Here is a 17,914-nt window from a genome sequence, read left to right on the forward strand (position 1 = left end):
CATCCCACTGCACCAGATCTTCGGCCAAGCTGAGTTTCTGGGTTCCGTTTGGAGTAGACTATGCTAAACCAAAACATCGAGGTAAAGTTTCACAATCCAAGGAGTATCTGCTAGGTCCTCCTCCTCCATCCACTTCGCATCAAATGCAGGAAAGTTCTTGAACTAAACCAAGAACCGCCTTCGGACTTTACCTTTCTTCGTATCATTATGTGCCAAAATCTGTTCAGGAACAAGGATCTCCTCGTTTTCTTCCACTTTGGGTTGCTCATCAGGCTCCCCATCATCAGGCACATCACCCTTAACAGGTTTCAAGAGACTCACATGCAATGCATTATGAATCCTCCAAGTATCTGGCAGTTCCAATCGGAAGGAGACCTCATTTATCTTGTCAGTAATCTGGAAAGGTTCGTAGTATCACATACTAAGCTTTGGAAAAAGCCTCTCCTTTCCCTTTTTCTTTCTTAGGCGTGCCTTCTCAAAAGTAAGAGCACCCAATCATCCCCCTTCAATTTCCAGTTGCGACGATGGTGATCCGCTGCCTTTTTCTGTCGTTCTTGAGACTTCTTTAAAGTCTCGCGAACCTTGGCAAAAGCCGTATCCAAATCTCGCGAATATTCATCCGCTTAAAATTTCTAATCTTTCGTGCTCAGGAAGGATGGAACCTTCGCAGCAGTTTCAACAATCTCACATGGCGTCTTCCCCGTCGAAGAGTGTATCGTGTTATTGTAGGCAAATTCCACCAAAGATAAGTTCTTTTCCCATTGAGTCTTCTGATCCGAGGTACAAGACTTCAATAAATCTAAAATCACTGAATTGGCAATCTCAAATTGCCCGTCAGTCTGCAAGTGGAACGATGACGAGAACTGCAACCGCGTGCCAATGTTCTCCCAAATTGCCTTCCAAAACAAACTCATAAATCTGGGGTCTCTGTCGAAGACAATCGTCTCAGACGTGCCATGTAATCGGAAAATCATCGTGATCATTCTGTGTTCTCGGGAGATCAAAAAAAATGAAATCCATTTCAATATTTTCCCAGGGGCGGGTGGGTATGGATAAAGGCTGTAACAATCCCTGTGCCTTATGCCTGTCAAACTTGACCTTCTGGCATACCAAGCAACTGCGCACAAACTCTTCCACATCCTTCTTCAGTCTCCGCCAAAAGAAATCTCTCTCTACCCCTTTCATGGTGGTAGCAATGCCGTGGTGACCCGTAAAAGGTGGACAGTGGCAATCAGTCATAACCTTTTCCCTCAACGGCTGTGTAACTCACAACATAGTCTTTTTCATCAAGTAGCCTTCCCGAAGGGAGTATCCAGCTACTGTCTCCCCATCCCGTATCCGTGTGAAAATATCTGCAAAACCTGTAACTGTGGCATACTGATCGACCATATCCTCGAAGCTCCTATGATGTATCGTGGAAATAGCCAGAACCAACGGTTTCCAAGACAAAGCATCTGCCACCACATTCTTCTGTCCCTGCACATGGACAATCTGGAAGTGGAACTGTGACAAGATGTTCACCCACCGCATCTGCTTTTCCGAAAGCTGCTTCTGTGACAAGAAGTAGCGCAAACTCTGATGGTTTGTAAAGACAGTAAAATCCGCTCCGAGTAGGTAATGCCGCCACTGAGTAAGAGCGTGGATAACCGCCAAAAGCTCTTTCCCATAGATCTGTGCTGTCATCTCCGGCCTAGAGAACAAACGGCTCTTGTAAGCTATGACATGGCCTTCTTGCATCAAGACCGTACCCAGACTACGACCACAAGCATCACAAAATACTTCAAATGACTTCTGCAAGTCCGGCAAAGTCAAATCTGGTCCTGTAGTGAATTTCTCTTTCAATGTCTGAAAGGCAGTCACCTCTGTGGGTCCCCACGAAAAAGGTACTCCTTTCTGTGTCAAGGTATGCAAAGGGGAAGCAACCTCTGCAAACTTTCGTATGAACCGCCTGTAGTACGAACACAGTCCCAAGAAGCTTCTAGCTTCATGGACATTCCTCAAATCGGGCCAATCACGGATAGTCTCTATCTTGGCCGGGTTCATTTGCACTCCTGCTGTTGACACAATGTGTCCCAAAAAGTGTATCTCTAGTAGGAAAAATTTACTTTTCTTTGCATTAATCACTAACGTGTGATCTCGTAATGCCTGAAAGACTTGAAGCAGATGATCTCTGTGTTCTGCCTCATTCTTGGAGAAAACAATGATGTCGTCAAAGAAAGTGCCAACGAATAGTCTGTACTCTCGAAAAATCTTGTCCATCATCCGGTTAAATGTCGCAGGAGCATTGGTTAAGCCAAAAGGCATCACCAAAAACTCAATAACCCAAAAGTCGTCCGAAAAGCTGTCTTGTAGACATCTCCTGGCGCTATCCTAATCTGATGATATCCACTCTTCAAGTCAATCCTGCTAAAGCACGAGGATCCCTGTAACCTGTCGAGTATATCATCGATCCTAGGAATCTGTTCTTGATGGTGATTTCGTTGAGAGTGCTATAATTGATGCACATTCTCCAAGATCCGTCTTTCTTCAAAACCAACAACACTGGAGAGCAATACGGTGAAGTACTACGCTGGACAAGACCCTTTTCCAAGAGGTCTTTCACTGAGTTCATAATCTTTTCATTCTGTACTCGGCTCACACGATAAGGTGGCCGATTCGGTGGCGTGCTTCCAGATTTCAGATCAATGGTATGATCTTCAGGCCCTCTCAAAAGCAATCGGCATGAGCGTGGAGAAAAAAAAATCTTGGCGTTCTTTTCTTCAGGTCAAAACATATTCAACCTTTATCCATCGTTCAGTTCTCCCAAAAGAATGAGTAAGAAAACTGAAGTTCATCAAGTACAATCTCTAAGCCCTTCATTTATCAAAGTCGCTTTCTCGGCCCGGTAGTCAACCACGGCGTAGTTCTTGTGGTACCAAGGGATCCCGAGCAGAACGTCACTCGCGTGCCCTGAACACCCCTGTCATTGCAAACAAAGTTTGCCAATGCTCGGTGTAATGGCAACATCCCATCCGGGTGCCAGTCGAACTACCTCCGCCTGTGGCATTAGTCTGTCGAGCGTAGTTCCAAATCGAGCCGCCAATTCCAAGTGAAAAGAAGTTGGCCTTGGCTCCTTCAAAAGAGCTTCCTGATCTTTCACTTTGCCCCAAAAAAAAGCGGCAAAGTTTGTACTTTCATTCATTAGATTCGGTGCACGTCCCAGGCCATGTGGTACCAGTTCTGCTTTTCTAACTGCCTTTTCTGCCACATTCCTCTGCTGCTCTCGAACTCTCAGACCTGTCGTCGTCTTTATCATTTTGTTCTTTCTGTGCCTTGTCAGGGCACTTTGCGGAAATATATCCATGTTACCCGCATCCAAAGAACTTCCCCTCTCTAATGAAGCGAGCTCTCTCCTCAGGAGTAAGCTTGGGTCGTGCATCCTTTTTTTTTTTCTCTGGGTTTCTCTTTTTCATTCTACTTTCATTCCCGGAAGTCTGTTCGGCTCGTTGTGTCATGGCCTCATCTGTGGGGTGGGTCAGACTGCCAGAGTGAATGGCAAAGCCCCGCTTCGCATGACTCATCAACTCCTGAATAGAAGCCGACTTCTGTTCCAAGCAGTGATCTCGGATCTCTATAGGTAGACCCAAGGTAAACCGCTCAATATGTTCTCTGAACGAGATCTTCTTGAATGAAGAGGCGGGTAGAAAAGAGCTCCAGAATCTTTCACAATAAGAATTCACTGTATCGCTCTTGGTCATCCGGAGATGGTTCCAAGCAGCTCGTATATCTCGCTCAAACTCTTGAGTCAACCAAGAAGAAATAAAAAGCCTCTTGAATTTCAGCCATGTAACTGGCACAGTCTTGCTTAATAGAAGCGTGGACCACCAAGTGCGAGCATTGCCCTTAAAATAAGAGGCAGCTCTCCGAATCTTGGAGTGCTCTGAATAGCGTCCTCCCGCGAAAGCGATGTCAAACTGCTGTATAAAAGACACAGCCTTCCAAGCATCGGAGTATCCCGAAAAAGTATCAAACTTAAGTGCTTGGCCACCTTCCTTAAACTCTCGAACTTTCTTGCTTTTATCTTCGAGAAAGTCATACTGGTTGGCTTTGTAAAAATTCCTCTTGTTCGCATAAAAGTTTCCGTTGTCAGAGTCTGAATTGTAAGTAGACGAGTCCTCTGTAGAAGTGTCAGTCTCTGGGCGAGATTTAGCCTTCTTTGCCTTTCTCTTGCCCTTTCCAAAGCGTTGCTTCTTGCTTCGCTTTTTACCTTTTCTGTCTTCTTTGCTCGAATCTGAGCTGCTAGAAGAACTGTCAGAAGAAGAAGAAGAAGAAGAACTGGGTAGGTCTTTAAACTTGACGCGCTTCTTCAATTTCTTTGCCTTGTCGAATGTCGACTGACGACCCAAATATCCCGGGAAGTCAGTACCTTTGTTCTGCTTTTTGCCGTGCTTTTTGCCTTTCTTTTGCACGTCGAAAAGCTTAGCAATCCGTGTATCAACCACGTTCTCCAGTTCCTTCTCCGTATATTTCTTGGAGGCAGAAGGTTTCTTGAGAGCGGGTTTCGGGAGTGGTGTTGTGGTTCTCTGCAACTCCATCTGTACCTCTTTCAAAGAGGTCTGGTTCATATATTTTGCCATCTTCGGGTCCTTGGCAAAATTGAGCATCATCTTTGTTGCATCGCCAATCAATTGACGACGCTCCATCTCTCTTTGCTCCGCCTGAGTAGGCCGAGGCGGGCCATACTCTCTGTCTGAATCTTCGTTGTGATCCCAGCCCGCATCTCCATATGCAGAGGGAGTCGACTGATCATTGCCTGAAGCCATAGGTGCCGCGGAAAAAAAAAATCGAGGATCGGATTTCCCGTAGAAGAGAAATCGGCCGTGCTCTGATACCACTGTAACAGACTTGGACACTCCAAGTCAAGAATCAACCACGACAGCACCAAATAACCACTTCAAAACAATTCACAGATCACAATAGATTTGCACTAGCCCGACGGAGTTCCGTGCCTAGAGATATTGGCACCAAAAACTGGCGCCCCTTTCGGTATTTCTTTTTGTATTAATCAATCATCAAAGTACAAGAGAGCGGTTAGGGTTTCACTCTCAGACTCTGCGTCCAGATGCTCTCAGAAGTGAGGCCCTCACCACTAATTTAAAGGTTACAAGGGATGCCCAATAGCAGAGCCCCAAAAGCTTTTAAAATCAAAAGCATCAGTTCTCTCTCTCTCTTAGAGAGTCTTTTCTTTTTTTTTTTTAATAAAAAGCAAAAGCAAAATTCGCGTCGCTCATCATTTTCCAAAAAAATATATATATATATATTTTGCCTCCGCGATTTCCGGAATTTAGGGTTTTTGGCAAAAATTAGGGTTTGCAGGAATTTTAGGGTTTTTGGCAGAAATTAGGGTTTCTGTTGTCTGCCACGTCATCACTTTGTGACAGGAGGATCGAAAAAGTCTCCTCGTGGGGAAAAATCTTCGCCGCCTCTCTCATGCTCATCACCTGTATGCGAAGTATCCATTCCGCTTCGAATGACGACCATACACTATAATCTTGGGTTCTGAAGTTCGCGAGGAACTTGGGTTCTTGAGGGTCTTGAGGTTCTCGAGGTCCTTGATTCGTAAGAATCTAGGGTTCTTGAGGTTCTTGAGGGTCTTTGGTTCTTGGGGTTCTTGAGGTTATCTTTCGCTTGCAAATCGCGTTGGAGAAGGATCTTCTCTTCACCCGAGTTCTACTCCTTTCTGCGGGCACACCCCTTGGCGGCCTTGCGCTCACACCAAGGTTGCTTTTTCCTACCTCACGTCGATTGGCCGGCCGCTAAGTGCATGGTCCGCTTTCAATGAGTGAAAAGAGACACAAGGGGAGGCTGCACAAGCCCTTCTTTCTTGGGATTCCTGTCACTCTTCAACCAAACACGATGAGGAATCGCCACGCCCAAGTAAACTTGGGTTCGTGCGATCACAACAAGCAAAAAATTTCTTGTGGTTCTTGTGGTTCTTGTGGTTCTTTCCTTGAGTAATGCAGAACACTTCCAAAGCTCTGATACCAATGTTAGGTGCAGCGGAATGAATGTTGTATTTTCTCAAGATTAGTGATCTTTATTGCTCAAGGTTCCTTTTAGTTCTTAGGGAAAGAGAGAGCTTTCCGTCTTTAGGAGAGTGCTATGATCACGAACGAAGTGAGTGGACATTGTGGGTGCAAGTGAATGAGACTGAGAGAAGGAGAGAGAAGAGATATGACACCCGAGAGGTTGTAAAACCCTCCTCCGAAGGCCCCACTCTCGACGGCGAGAGTGGTCTACTTTGATTGCACAAAGGTGTACAATGCGTATGAAATGGATTGATGCAATGGGACTATGCCGATGACGACGACGGTGATGACGACGACAACTCGATGGCTGAAATCTGTGGGTTTCTAATGGCTGAATTCAGGGACTGATTCAGTGGATGAAAATGACTTTTTGGATACATTTTGTTGGGCTAAACTTGGGGGATCATCTGCAACTGAATGGGGCTGATCTCCTACTGTTCTAACTGCTGAAAATCTGTGTTTCTTCAAGGGCTGAACTGTAGATCAAAAACGCTGATTTGCTGAAAATAAACGCTGCAAATCTGCTGAAGTCTGCTGGCGTTTTTGCACGAGAAAACGCTGGCAGAAGTGGGGGGAGGAATCGCTAGGCCATGGCTGATTTGGCGATGGCTGGGGAAAGCAAAAACGCTAATGCTGCTGGGTTCTGTCGCAGGAAAACGCCAAGGGTGATGGGAGGTATGGCAATGAGGGTCATGAGGGGGGGGTACTGCTGAGAAGTTGCTTGTTGAGCGGGAAGCTCGTGCTGCCTCTTCTGCCAGAAAGTGTAAACTTTGGTTTGCTTATATATTAACTTAGCAAAATTGCCCTACCTACTTTTGTAGGAAAGTCACTTAAAACTAATAAGTGAAAATCCCAATAAATAGGAAAATAGGCTAAATGCACTGGAAAATTCCCCTGACTCATTTCCCCTAACTGATGCGAATGGATTCTGATGGGAATTCCGATAATCATGTTGTGTGCAACCGGAGGAAATGCAGCTATGCTAAGTGACTGGGCATGCACGGTCTACAAATAGACTCACAAAAGTGCCAGATCACTGCTATTCTAAACTGATCGGACTGACTGAACCCTGCTGTGGTGTAGCTTGTCCACGAACACATAGGGTTGGGATGTGTCACGTGACAGATCAAGCTTCTGATTTTTAGGGTTTTAAGCCTCTCGATAGGTGCTCCAGAAGTTAGGTAGGACTAGGATTAAAAAAAGGCCCCTCAACCACACTTTCTAGGTTCTTTGGGGTTTCAGTTTCTCATGTGCACTTGGTCATTTCTCTTCCAATTGGCTTGCCATGTCATCACTTTGTGACATTCCGCCCTCTTAAAAAGAATTGTCATCGCCCTTGCTTACGCCTGAAAACAACCAAAGGACCGCAACATTCTCCAGTAGACATTGACTCTATGTACTCATGCACCACACTCCACCAATCTAGCACTTCTACAAAGACATTAGTCATTGATCAATCATAATTGTGTCGAGTATTTCGCATACGAATCATGAGCATTGTAACCATTTAGCAATCACATCTAGAACGTGCTCATCTTTTTGTTGATGTCTTGATCTACTAAATCTTGTTTCTATCAAATTCATACCCTTTCTTTTTCACATTTCAGTCAAGCAAACCATGCCCATGGCCATCCCACACGACAATACGTCCAAATAGCATGCAATCTGAAAATAAAAAGACTTTCACCCAAAAGAGACGAGAGAGAAGATCGACACAATTTTGGAGACTAGAAGATCAACTGCGCCCCCTCCCCCCCCCCCAAAGAGAATCTCTATTAGGGAAAACCTTTTTACAAGCACAAGAACCAGAGAAACCCCTCCATTCTAGATCTTAGACTCGATGGCCAATTGTCACAAAATAATGATGTGGCACTACTGACCGGACAAGACGACGTGGCAAAATTGTACGGGTTCCCGTAAAAAGCATTGACATGCTGACGTAGAGTGTCGCACGGATTTTTCGTAAAAAGCATTGACATGCTAACGTGGCAAGCTGTACGGATTTCCGCGATTCACGTTGGTTCCTTTTGGGCGAGTTGTTTTTGAGTTAGCATCTTTTCATGTAACTGCTTTTGATTTTGAGACCAAGGGCCTCTAAATTAGAACCCAAGGCCACTCTTTTACTCAGTGTGCTGACGAGCTTTTGAGTAGAGAGGGCCTACGGGAGTTGTAGCTTTGCTAAAGCATTAATATAAAAATAAATACCGAAAGGGACGCCAAATTTTGGGGCCAACACCTCTAGGCACGGAATTATGAGGGGCCGTGTCGACTCTGTTTAAAAGAGTGATAAAATTGTGAAGTAATTTAAGTGATTCTCTTGTGTGTCGTGCCCGATTTCCGACTTGGGGTGTCCAAGTCTCTAACAGTGGTAGGCTAAAGTTCAAAAGACTTTTTATTTCCTCGTGGCTCACTCACGAGTACGAAGGTGACGTGATTACCGCCTGGAATCATCTTTGGATGGCTACATATTGCGAGAGATTTTGGGATGTTTTTCTACTTGCCTCATCTATTAAAAAGATCAGTTTCAAGCAGCAAATCGAGCAATTTTGTTGTGGATTGCCCAAAGAGATACGAGATTACTACTTGTTACAAAAATTGAGTCTATACAACAGTTGATGGGACATGCTAAGCAAGGGTTTGCTATGCATTCAAGTAACTTGACTTCTCCAACAGATCAACCTTCGACAAGTGATGACAAAAGAGGAGCAAAGAAAGATGCATGTCCCCGACTGACAAAGGAACAGAAAGACGAATACCTCAAGACGAGAAAGTGTTGGACTGTGGGGAACAAGGACATATATCTACACGGTGCCCCAAGAAGGCACAAGAATGAGAACGACCAACAGACTAGAATAGAACTAGGCGAGGAGATACTTGCTCCAAAACAGATACTGGATAGAAAATTGAAAGAGATATTGATGTGCCAACAACATTTTGCTTTATGACTTTATGAACGATTTTGAAATAGGAGTTTGTAAGATACTTTGATTTATGAATGAAATTAATGTGTTTGGAAGATCTGGCTATTTCTGAACACATAACAGAAGAAATCGAGAATGAAATCGTGACAAATTTGCATACGAATGCAATCGGAAGCAATGACAGCTCTAGATTGAACCTAGTGGCGATAAGAATCATGAACTTAAGATGATGATGAATGATTGAATGATACTATGGTGAGTGCAAGAGTTCCCAAGGGATGAGATGGCTACACAGCAATAAGATGACTAGACTGAATGATTGAAACACTTTGTTCAATATGAACTCAATGTATGATTGATGAACTGGAATTCCCGAAAATGATTGTGATTGTCTTTGAGTGCAAAATTCAAAGATACAATGATTGACGAAATAATTACAACATTTTGCAGTGTAACAGGGAACGGGCAGAACGTAGCCCAAACGTTCCGAAACAGCATTCCGAACGAGTCCTGTTCTTGAAACGGAGTCAGGAACGGAACACCGTTCCGAAACAAGGTGTAACCGGAACGATGTTCCGGACCGGGGGGGACGGGCAATAGTAGGCATTTGGGGGCAGATTTGGGGTAGGTTTGGGGCCAGTTTTCTGGTTCTTTAGGAGTTGATTTGGTATGAATCGATTTTATATGATTTGAACTGAATGTGATGTGACTGTCATCTTTGGACAAGTGCTAGATTGTGTTGTCTAGTGCGTCAGTACGTAGAGTCAGTGTCTACTGAACTAGTTCATGGCTTATGTCTAATTTTGCAGGCGTAATCGAGGGCAGTTACAATTCTTTCAAGAGGGGGGTATGTCACAAAATGATGACATGGCAGAATTGTACAGATTCCCAAAAAAAGACTGACATGCTAACGTGGCAAGCTGTACAGATTTCCACAATTCACGTTGGTTGCTTTAAGCCAGTTGCTTTTGAGTCAGCAGCTTTTCATGTAACTCCTTTTGATTTTGAGACCAGGGGCCTTTAAATTACGACCCAAGGTCACTCTTTTACTCAGTGTGCTGACGAGCTTCTGAGCAGAGAGGGCCCGCGGGAGTTGTAACTTTGCTCAAGCGTTAATATAAAAATAAATACCAAAAAGGGCGTCAGATTTGGGGCCAATACCTCTGGGCACGGAACTACGCCACGTCGTGTCGACTGTTTTAAAAGCGTGATAAAATTGTGAAGTGATTTAAGTGATTCTCTCGTGTGTCGTGTCCGATTTCCGACTTGGGGTGTCTAAGTCTGTAACATTAATTTCTTCCCATGTGGGAAATTCAGAGACGTGAGCTCTCACTTCCTTTTCCGTCTACATCCAAAGCGTGAGACTCTACAGACCTATCACATGCACATTGCACTATGTGCCACGTGGACATGCTTCATTGACTTCTAGAGCCAGCTTTTCCCCTTCTTCCTAGATATGGGTGTCCAAAATCCTAGCAGGATTAGTATCGGTAATTTTATGAGCCTGTTCGCAGGACTTGCATGTCCGGATGAGTCCATTAGATTAGGTTTTTCAGATTTGGAACCCTCTTGCATAAATGGTTTGTACACACGTTTTGACACGTGTTATTACACTATGATGGGCATATGGCATGACATGCATATAGTTTTAGGTTAGAGGAATCCAACAAGCCATTCACCACGTCGATCGGATTCTCGGGTGGACAGATGTGCAACAATTTTACCCGACACTTAGCCCTGGTCAAAAACTTATAAAATCATTTAATGATTTAATTTGTTGGGTTGGTGGACAATTTTGCCCTACCTCAACCTAGAGGAATTTATAACCAGAAAATTGGGCCTATAGAGGGGCACCATCAACTAGCATTTTGGCATCAGTTGAGAGACCGCTAGCCAGAAGAGCAGATCAACCTCAACGTTTTTGCAGAGCATCAGATCAATATCGAGTGCTCCCTTGCTATCCATCATCGTTCAACCCTTCATTCCTCTCACATTGGGAGAGCAATTCAGTCCCAGATCTTCCCCTTGGTGACCATTTGCAACCCCACATCGAGACAGATCCAAGCCTCGGATGTGCCTCGTCTTGAGAAATTACCGTGGCAACATTCCCCATTTGAGTTAGTTGAGTCTACACTTTTCCATTTACGCAATCAAAAGCAAATACCACATCCGCAACGGTGTGGGGGGCCCTTAAGAGGGTTGGTTGGGACGCTATCGGGTGTCCTCCTCCTCCTCCTCCTCCTCTCTCTCTCTCTCTCTCTCTCTACACATTTCTACCTCTCTCTCTCATTCCCTCTCTTCGCGGAATGTAAAAGAAACCATCATTCATGCTAAAGCAATCACTAACGCAAAGAAAGAAGTAAAAGATTTGTGGAAGTGTAAAATCTAGATCTTCACCATTTCAATTCCGCAGCACCTGAAAAGACCGTTCCGATTTTGTTTCCAGAATCCCTGGGCGTAGGCCGAGGCCTCCTTGCTCCTTAGGAGTACCTACAAAAAGCACAAATACGAAAATGAACTACTCATAGAGCGTATTCACAAACTTTACTTGTCAAGTGAGTCATGCTTTCTTTTTAGGTTTTAGGCACCTCAGTCGATTCCTCTAAATTGTTGGGGGTTAGGATTATCAATCATAACCCCTTAGTTATGTGGGCCACTCACAAACCTATAAGTTGGTGAGGACTACTTCTTCTGATTTTGCTAGGGTTTAGGCCCCTCGGACGGGATGTGCACGGTCAGGCTCAAGAAGTCCTAGCCCTCTGAGTCTTCAATAGCTTGCCACGTCCACAGTTTGTGACACCAAGGCATGAAGATGAATTTTTAGCATGCTGTCCACCCAAAAGCACACCTAAAAGGGGCTGAAAATGCGCCTATATAGCAAACTTCAGCATGTTTGTACGCTCCCGGAAGTTCTAGGCATTGCAAAGGGTCCGATGAGGGTAGAACTCTGTGTGGACAGCCGTTGAAGAGCTGAAAACATAGGGGAAGTAGCAAGGGTACAATGTGAAAATCACAAACCGACCATAGCAGAATGGCACAAAGCAACAGATGTCCAAGGCCATCTACACCAAAGGGTCAAAGGGCTTGAGGGAGAAGGCTGCCCTGCAGTGCAAAAAAACACCCCAGTAGTCTGTAGATAAATCCCCACCGAAGCTTGCCAAATGTCAACCAAGCGGGCGGTACCTCCTAGAGTTGACAGCCAGCATGTGTGCCAAAAATGCTACAGAGGGAGGCTGTTTTCAGTAACGCAAGGATGGAGATGGGTTTCAGATACTGATCAGGAGCACCAAATGCAGCAAGGGCACCAATCGCTCAAAAGGTTGGGCAGCCCACATGGAAACACTGAGGGAAGGGTGGGCGGAAGACAAAAAAACCCTTCAGAGCCGGAACTCCTGATACAATGTGAGAGTGCACAAGTGCAGAACTTAGAAGTGAGAAAGAGAGACACGGGAGTTACTAATCCAAGCAGCTAGTAATTTATTACTGAATTAAAGCCATGCGGACCACTCTAACCATCATGGCTACTCAAGCCACGCTTGTGTAAAAGTTGATGAAATTAAAGTTGTACTGCATGCTATACAATACCATCATCTGCTGTGGACCTAGTTTACCCCAGTATAAGATCAGGACCTTTCAACCCAGGTATCCTTTACACTCAACACATTCTTCTATCAGCCAACGCACACTGGTTTTTGCTTTAAAATGAGCAAAATTCACAACTGTGAATATGTAGTAGAAGGGACAGAAAGAAAACCTGCCCAAAACATATTCATGCGTAGGTAGCAGCATTCGATTGTTCACACAGTCATACACCCACTGTGGTTGGATATACTCCCTTGACAAAAACATGTGACCTTGAGATGGCCTGTCTACAATCTGAAGGCAGAAAAAAAGACACCAACTAAGAAAGGACCTGGTACATGCGGAAAGGTAGTAGAAGACAACTTTCATGTCAGTTTACTAATATGCTCAAAGTCAAAGCTAAGATAAAACCTGATGTGTGATTTCTTCATCACTCTCCTCATATGGTGCTCTCTCACTGGCCCAAGACACAGCTCCTCCAAATGCACGAATAAGAAAAAGCAGTGATTCTCTTGGTACCTACAGAAGTAAGTAGGCCCTGAAAAAGTGAGCACTAATAAATAGTAATCAATCTTGCTCGCTAAAAAACATTGTAGAGCCTTTTGAGCACAAGAGACTACAATTTAACCTCTGTCCACTTCAGGAAAAAACATTACTATTAAAGCTATTTGCTTACCATCTTTTCACACACACTGACAACGTTTACAAATTGCCCTAACATAGAAGTTGTGTATAAATGACTGTACACACAAAATACACCCAAAATAGATTCAGAAAAACGTGCAATATATCCTTTAAAGGAAAGAATGGATAGCAAGTTTTGATCAGTTGGTTGTTGCCACTCACATACCAAAGGTACAAGCCAAGGGCAAATGCAGCAAAAGCCTATTAAGGTTCAATGCAGAGTCTGCTTGCAGAACCAATAAAAAACTTCTTTGAATCAAGAAAGTTTTGATCATAAAAGAAATCTCTTTGAAAAATTGAGGACAAAGAAATGGACCAGGATACATTCTATTCTTTCCTAGTGCCGTGTATGTCATATTGTGTGGGGCATGCCAGTATGGTGTCAGTGTCTTCTGCGATTTGTGTGCTATGTATGTTTTGACACGTTGTCGAAAATGATTACTCTTCTTTTACCAGATGGGTACGTCACCAATTGAAATGTGGAACGTACGGACAGATGACATGTGAAATGTATTGAGAGATGACATGTGAAATGCATTGAGACATGACATGTAACCGCTTATGACACATGGCCAGTACCAATGCTGCTGATGTAGCATTGTATGGACCGATGCTGACGTAACACATTGTACGGACGCTACTGCCGTAGCTCTATATGGAAGGATGATGGTATGGCACGTTGTATTGTGAAGAACACGATTACTATGTGTGTTTATTTATACTTAAATTTAGATGAAAACTGAACTCTCAACAGAACTTGATGACAAGAGACTTAGAGATTGAATGTGTTTGATTGATTGAAATGTGTTACAAGGGAGTTCTTATATAGAAACTAAAGAGACACAATGAAGAGACATGGCCATAGGTCAAAAGACATGACTCTAGGCCAATAGTCGGGTCCTTCTGCTGTCGACTCTAGAGTCATGACCCTTCGGCGTAAAGGTGCAGCCATTCGCTGAAGAGGCATGGCTATTCGCCAAACAGGTGCGACTCTTGGACGAAGAGACACATCCTTTGGAGAATCGAGGTCTTGGATCTGGTGCATCTTCATATCTGCAAAAAACTCAAGTGAAGAAGGTAATACAAAGACAAAGAATACGTCACAATCGTGACATGTACAGATGCTACTAACATGGCAAGTTGTACGGACAGTTGATTGCTGATGCTTTAAGCATAGTCTCCACATGGAAGGAGTATGCTGAGATTGTGAATCAACTTTTTTGGTTGCTTTCAATGTTCCTTATAAGTTATAGCAATTGGGAGCTATGAAAGTGTTGCCTACATGCTAGTGGTAATGTGAAGAGCAAGTGATGTGTCACATGACACATCCAACCCTATGTGTCCGTGGACAAGCTACAGCATGACAGGGGTTCAGTCAGACAAGTCAGTCTAGAATAGGAAGTGATCTGGCATTTTTGTGAGTCTGTTCGCAGACCGTGCATGTCCAGACACTTATAGATTAGATGCATATCCTCTGGTTGCACACAGTATGATCATCAGATTTCCATCAGAACCCATCGGGAGCATTTTTACAGTGCATAGACCTATTTTCCCTAATTTTGACACTTTTCACTTATTACTTTTAAGTGACTTTTGTTGGAAAATAGGTAGGGCAATTTTGCTAAGTTTGTATATATAGAAACCTAGCGGGAGCACCTTGCTCAACAAGCAACTTCCCCCCCCCCCCCCCCCCCCCCCCCCCAAAAAGGCCTAGCGTTTTTGCAACACAGCATCAACACAGGCGTTTTTGCACCATAGACCAGCCCTGACGTTTTTGCACAGCTAATCAGCCTCGGGGATCACAGCAGACAGTAGATCCACTAGCATTAGCAGATTCTACAGCAGTTAGCAGATTCTCACTGCAGCATAAGATTTTCAGCCCTAGCGTTTTTGCATGTGCAAGACACCTCGGCGTTTTTGCAGATCTTCGCGACGGAATCAACCCTAGACTCGGCGATTTCAGTTTTCAGCAGTCAGTACCCGCAGTAGAAATCCCCGAACCTTGCAGATCTCACCTTCACGTAGCAGATCCTCACCGCACGGTCAGATCCCGCGAAATTTGCAGTTTCAGCCCGAAAAACATAGATTTCAGCATCTGCGTTTTCAGCGCGTCGTCGTCTCCATCGACATCGTCACCGACATAATATCAGAATTCAACAGATAAAAATTTGCAGATTTCAGCCCTTAGCATTCTCAAATTTCAGCCCGTCTCGTCGTCGACATCGTCGGCAAGTCCAAAGCATTGTAAGGATTTGTGCAACCAATAGCATAGACCTCTCGCGCCATCGAGAGAGGGGCCCTTGGAGGAGGGTTTGACGACTTGTCTGGTGTCGTATTCTCTTCTCTCTCCATCTCTCAGATCAGCACCTTCATTCATACTATTCACTTTGTTTGTGTCCATTGCACTCTCTCAGTAAAGGAACGGAAGGCTCTCCCTTCCGTAAGTAAAAGGAACCCTTGAGCACAGTTCGGAACACTCATCTTGAGCAAAGTTCAACATTCATTCCATTGCACCTTACATGATGATTCTCAATATGTATGCTCAACTCAAGCCTATAGTGTAAGGTGTGAGCTTTGTCCTAGAGTCACTAAGGTATGAGTCAAGGAATGAAGAGGAGGAATTTTCCCACATGCAGTGGTGCAAGGTTGTAGAGCTACTTAAAGCTCATTTCATGAATAAGTAAAACAATTCCGTTTTGCATTACATCTCTCTATGTTTATGGTAAGCTTGTGATTGCTAGCAAATCAAGATTGTGTTTATGAGTCCAATAATTGATCTTGGAACCTAATTCGCTTGAGTGATAGTCTAGCCAACACACACTCACTTGTGTGCACGATGTTTCTCTTTCATCCACCCTAGCTAGCACGATCCCATTCCCATCAAGTGGTATCAGAGCATTAGGTTATGCTAGCTAGGTTCATTAGTATGTGTCACAAAGTGATGACGTGGCGGACAGCAAAAACCCTAATTTCTGCCAGAAACCCTAAAATTCCTGCAAACCCTAAAATCTGCCAAAAACCCTAATTTTCAGCAAACCCTAATTTCTGGAAACCCTAACCCTAATTTTCTGGCTGAAACCCTAAAGCGCTGAACTGCCACGTGGCCAGGGCGTACGGATTTCCTGAAATCGTAGCGGGTTTTGCGGGCTGAATTTACGGCAGCTTTTTGGCTTGTTTTTTTTTTAAGCTTAAGAGAGAAAGAAAGAGTCCTTGCTTTATTTTATGAAGGCTGTTGATTTTGAAGCTTTTGCGGCTCTGCTTTTGGGCATCCCTTGTACTTTTAAATATGTGGTGAGGGTCTCACTTCTCAGAGCATATGGACGCAGAGTCTGAGAGTGAAACCTTAGCCACACTCTTGTACTTTGAACTGATTAATATAAAAAGAAATACTGAAAGGGGCACCAATCTTTGGGGCCAATATCTCTAGGCACGGAACTCCGCCAGGCCAGTGCAAATCTATTGTGATCTGTGAATTGTTTTGTAGTGGTTATTTGGTGCTGTAGCGGTTGATTCTTGACTTGGAGTGTCCAAGTCTGTTACAGTATGCACTTGTGTGATTAGCATTCCCTAATCTTTATTTGCATTAGCTTAATAATCCCAACTCCTAATCACCATTTGGGCATGAGCATGCTCCACTACCCTTTGGTGATTAAGAGAAGCAAAATTCGCATCTAGCATTGAATCCTTGCATAATTTTTTAATCATCAAATTAAACCCTTGCATTTAGTGTGTTTCTCCATAATTTCCATCCTCAATCAATATCTCCTTCAGCATTTAATGCTCATAGCAATTTTAGGTGGATACTAAAATTTTGAACCTTTTTTGATAACTCCCTATTGTAAGGGATTTTCTTGACTTTATTCAAAAAAGGGGAAACCCCCCACACACACACAAGGCGGTGCTACTCGGGCCACAGGCATAGCACACTGCCACACGGGCCCTCGCCCTCGCTCTCGTGTCGTGAGCTTGTTTCATTGTGCACTCAATGCAGGCCCACTAGCCTTGCATGCCCATGTGGTCGCAACTCTGTCTTGGCACACCCCTGTCAGCCTACGTATCCTCTCCTTGAATTTGTGGTGGCAATCTCAACTGATTCAAACCCTCATAAAAGCGTTGCCTTGTCAACTGCATTCGACTGCAAACCTATGCCAAGCTCAAGCAATTGCTTGCTCCTAATTTTCCCTCGACGTCTTTCTCCCTGGCTGCAGTCGACGCCCTATCCAGGGCTTGCACTCGCACCCGAAGTGCCCACAATAGCCACGCGCTGCAAGCCTGCACGGCATGCCAAAATCTGCAACCACCTTACCCTTCTCTCGTAGAGCACCCGCCATCAATCTCGCTCTGCCAAATTGTGCACACGATTGCAAGAAATTGTCACTCACCGACCTTGTGCAACCAAACAAATATGCTCAGGAGATCCATTGCTCACACATCATGTACTCAAGGTATCCAATGCTCACACAATGTCAACGCTCAAAGCTCACAACGTCATGGCATCATCTCGCCTCTTCAACTGCCGCCTATAGAGTTTTTTGGCAACATTTTCTTTTGAGGTTTGCTCTCAAGTTAGAGTTCCCACGGCCCATTAACTCCATTGGCCATACATATTGGCGTCAAGCAAAGATACCATCCCACATCCAAAATCAACAAAAACCAAGA

At 44.2% G+C, this 17,914-nt stretch overlaps 1 protein-coding gene across 1 annotated transcript in view; it reads right to left on the bottom strand.

Annotated features, from left to right (window-relative positions):
• Positions 1 to 17,914, bottom strand: part of LOC147452878 (pescadillo-like protein) — a 49,614-nt gene that overhangs the window by 27,435 nt on the left and 4,265 nt on the right. The window contains exons 9-10 of the mRNA XM_086518459.1: positions 12,983 to 13,090; positions 12,744 to 12,865 (exon numbers count right to left, since the gene is read on the bottom strand). Of these exons, the coding sequence (XP_086374585.1) occupies positions 12,744 to 12,865; positions 12,983 to 13,090 (230 nt within the window). The remainder of the gene's footprint in view (positions 1 to 12,743; positions 12,866 to 12,982; positions 13,091 to 17,914) is intronic.

The sequence above is a fragment of the Adiantum capillus-veneris genome, chromosome 8 (assembly GCF_014529385.1).
Source record: "Adiantum capillus-veneris isolate H3 chromosome 8, ASM1452938v2, whole genome shotgun sequence".
Taxonomy (NCBI): domain Eukaryota; kingdom Viridiplantae; phylum Streptophyta; class Polypodiopsida; order Polypodiales; family Pteridaceae; genus Adiantum; species Adiantum capillus-veneris.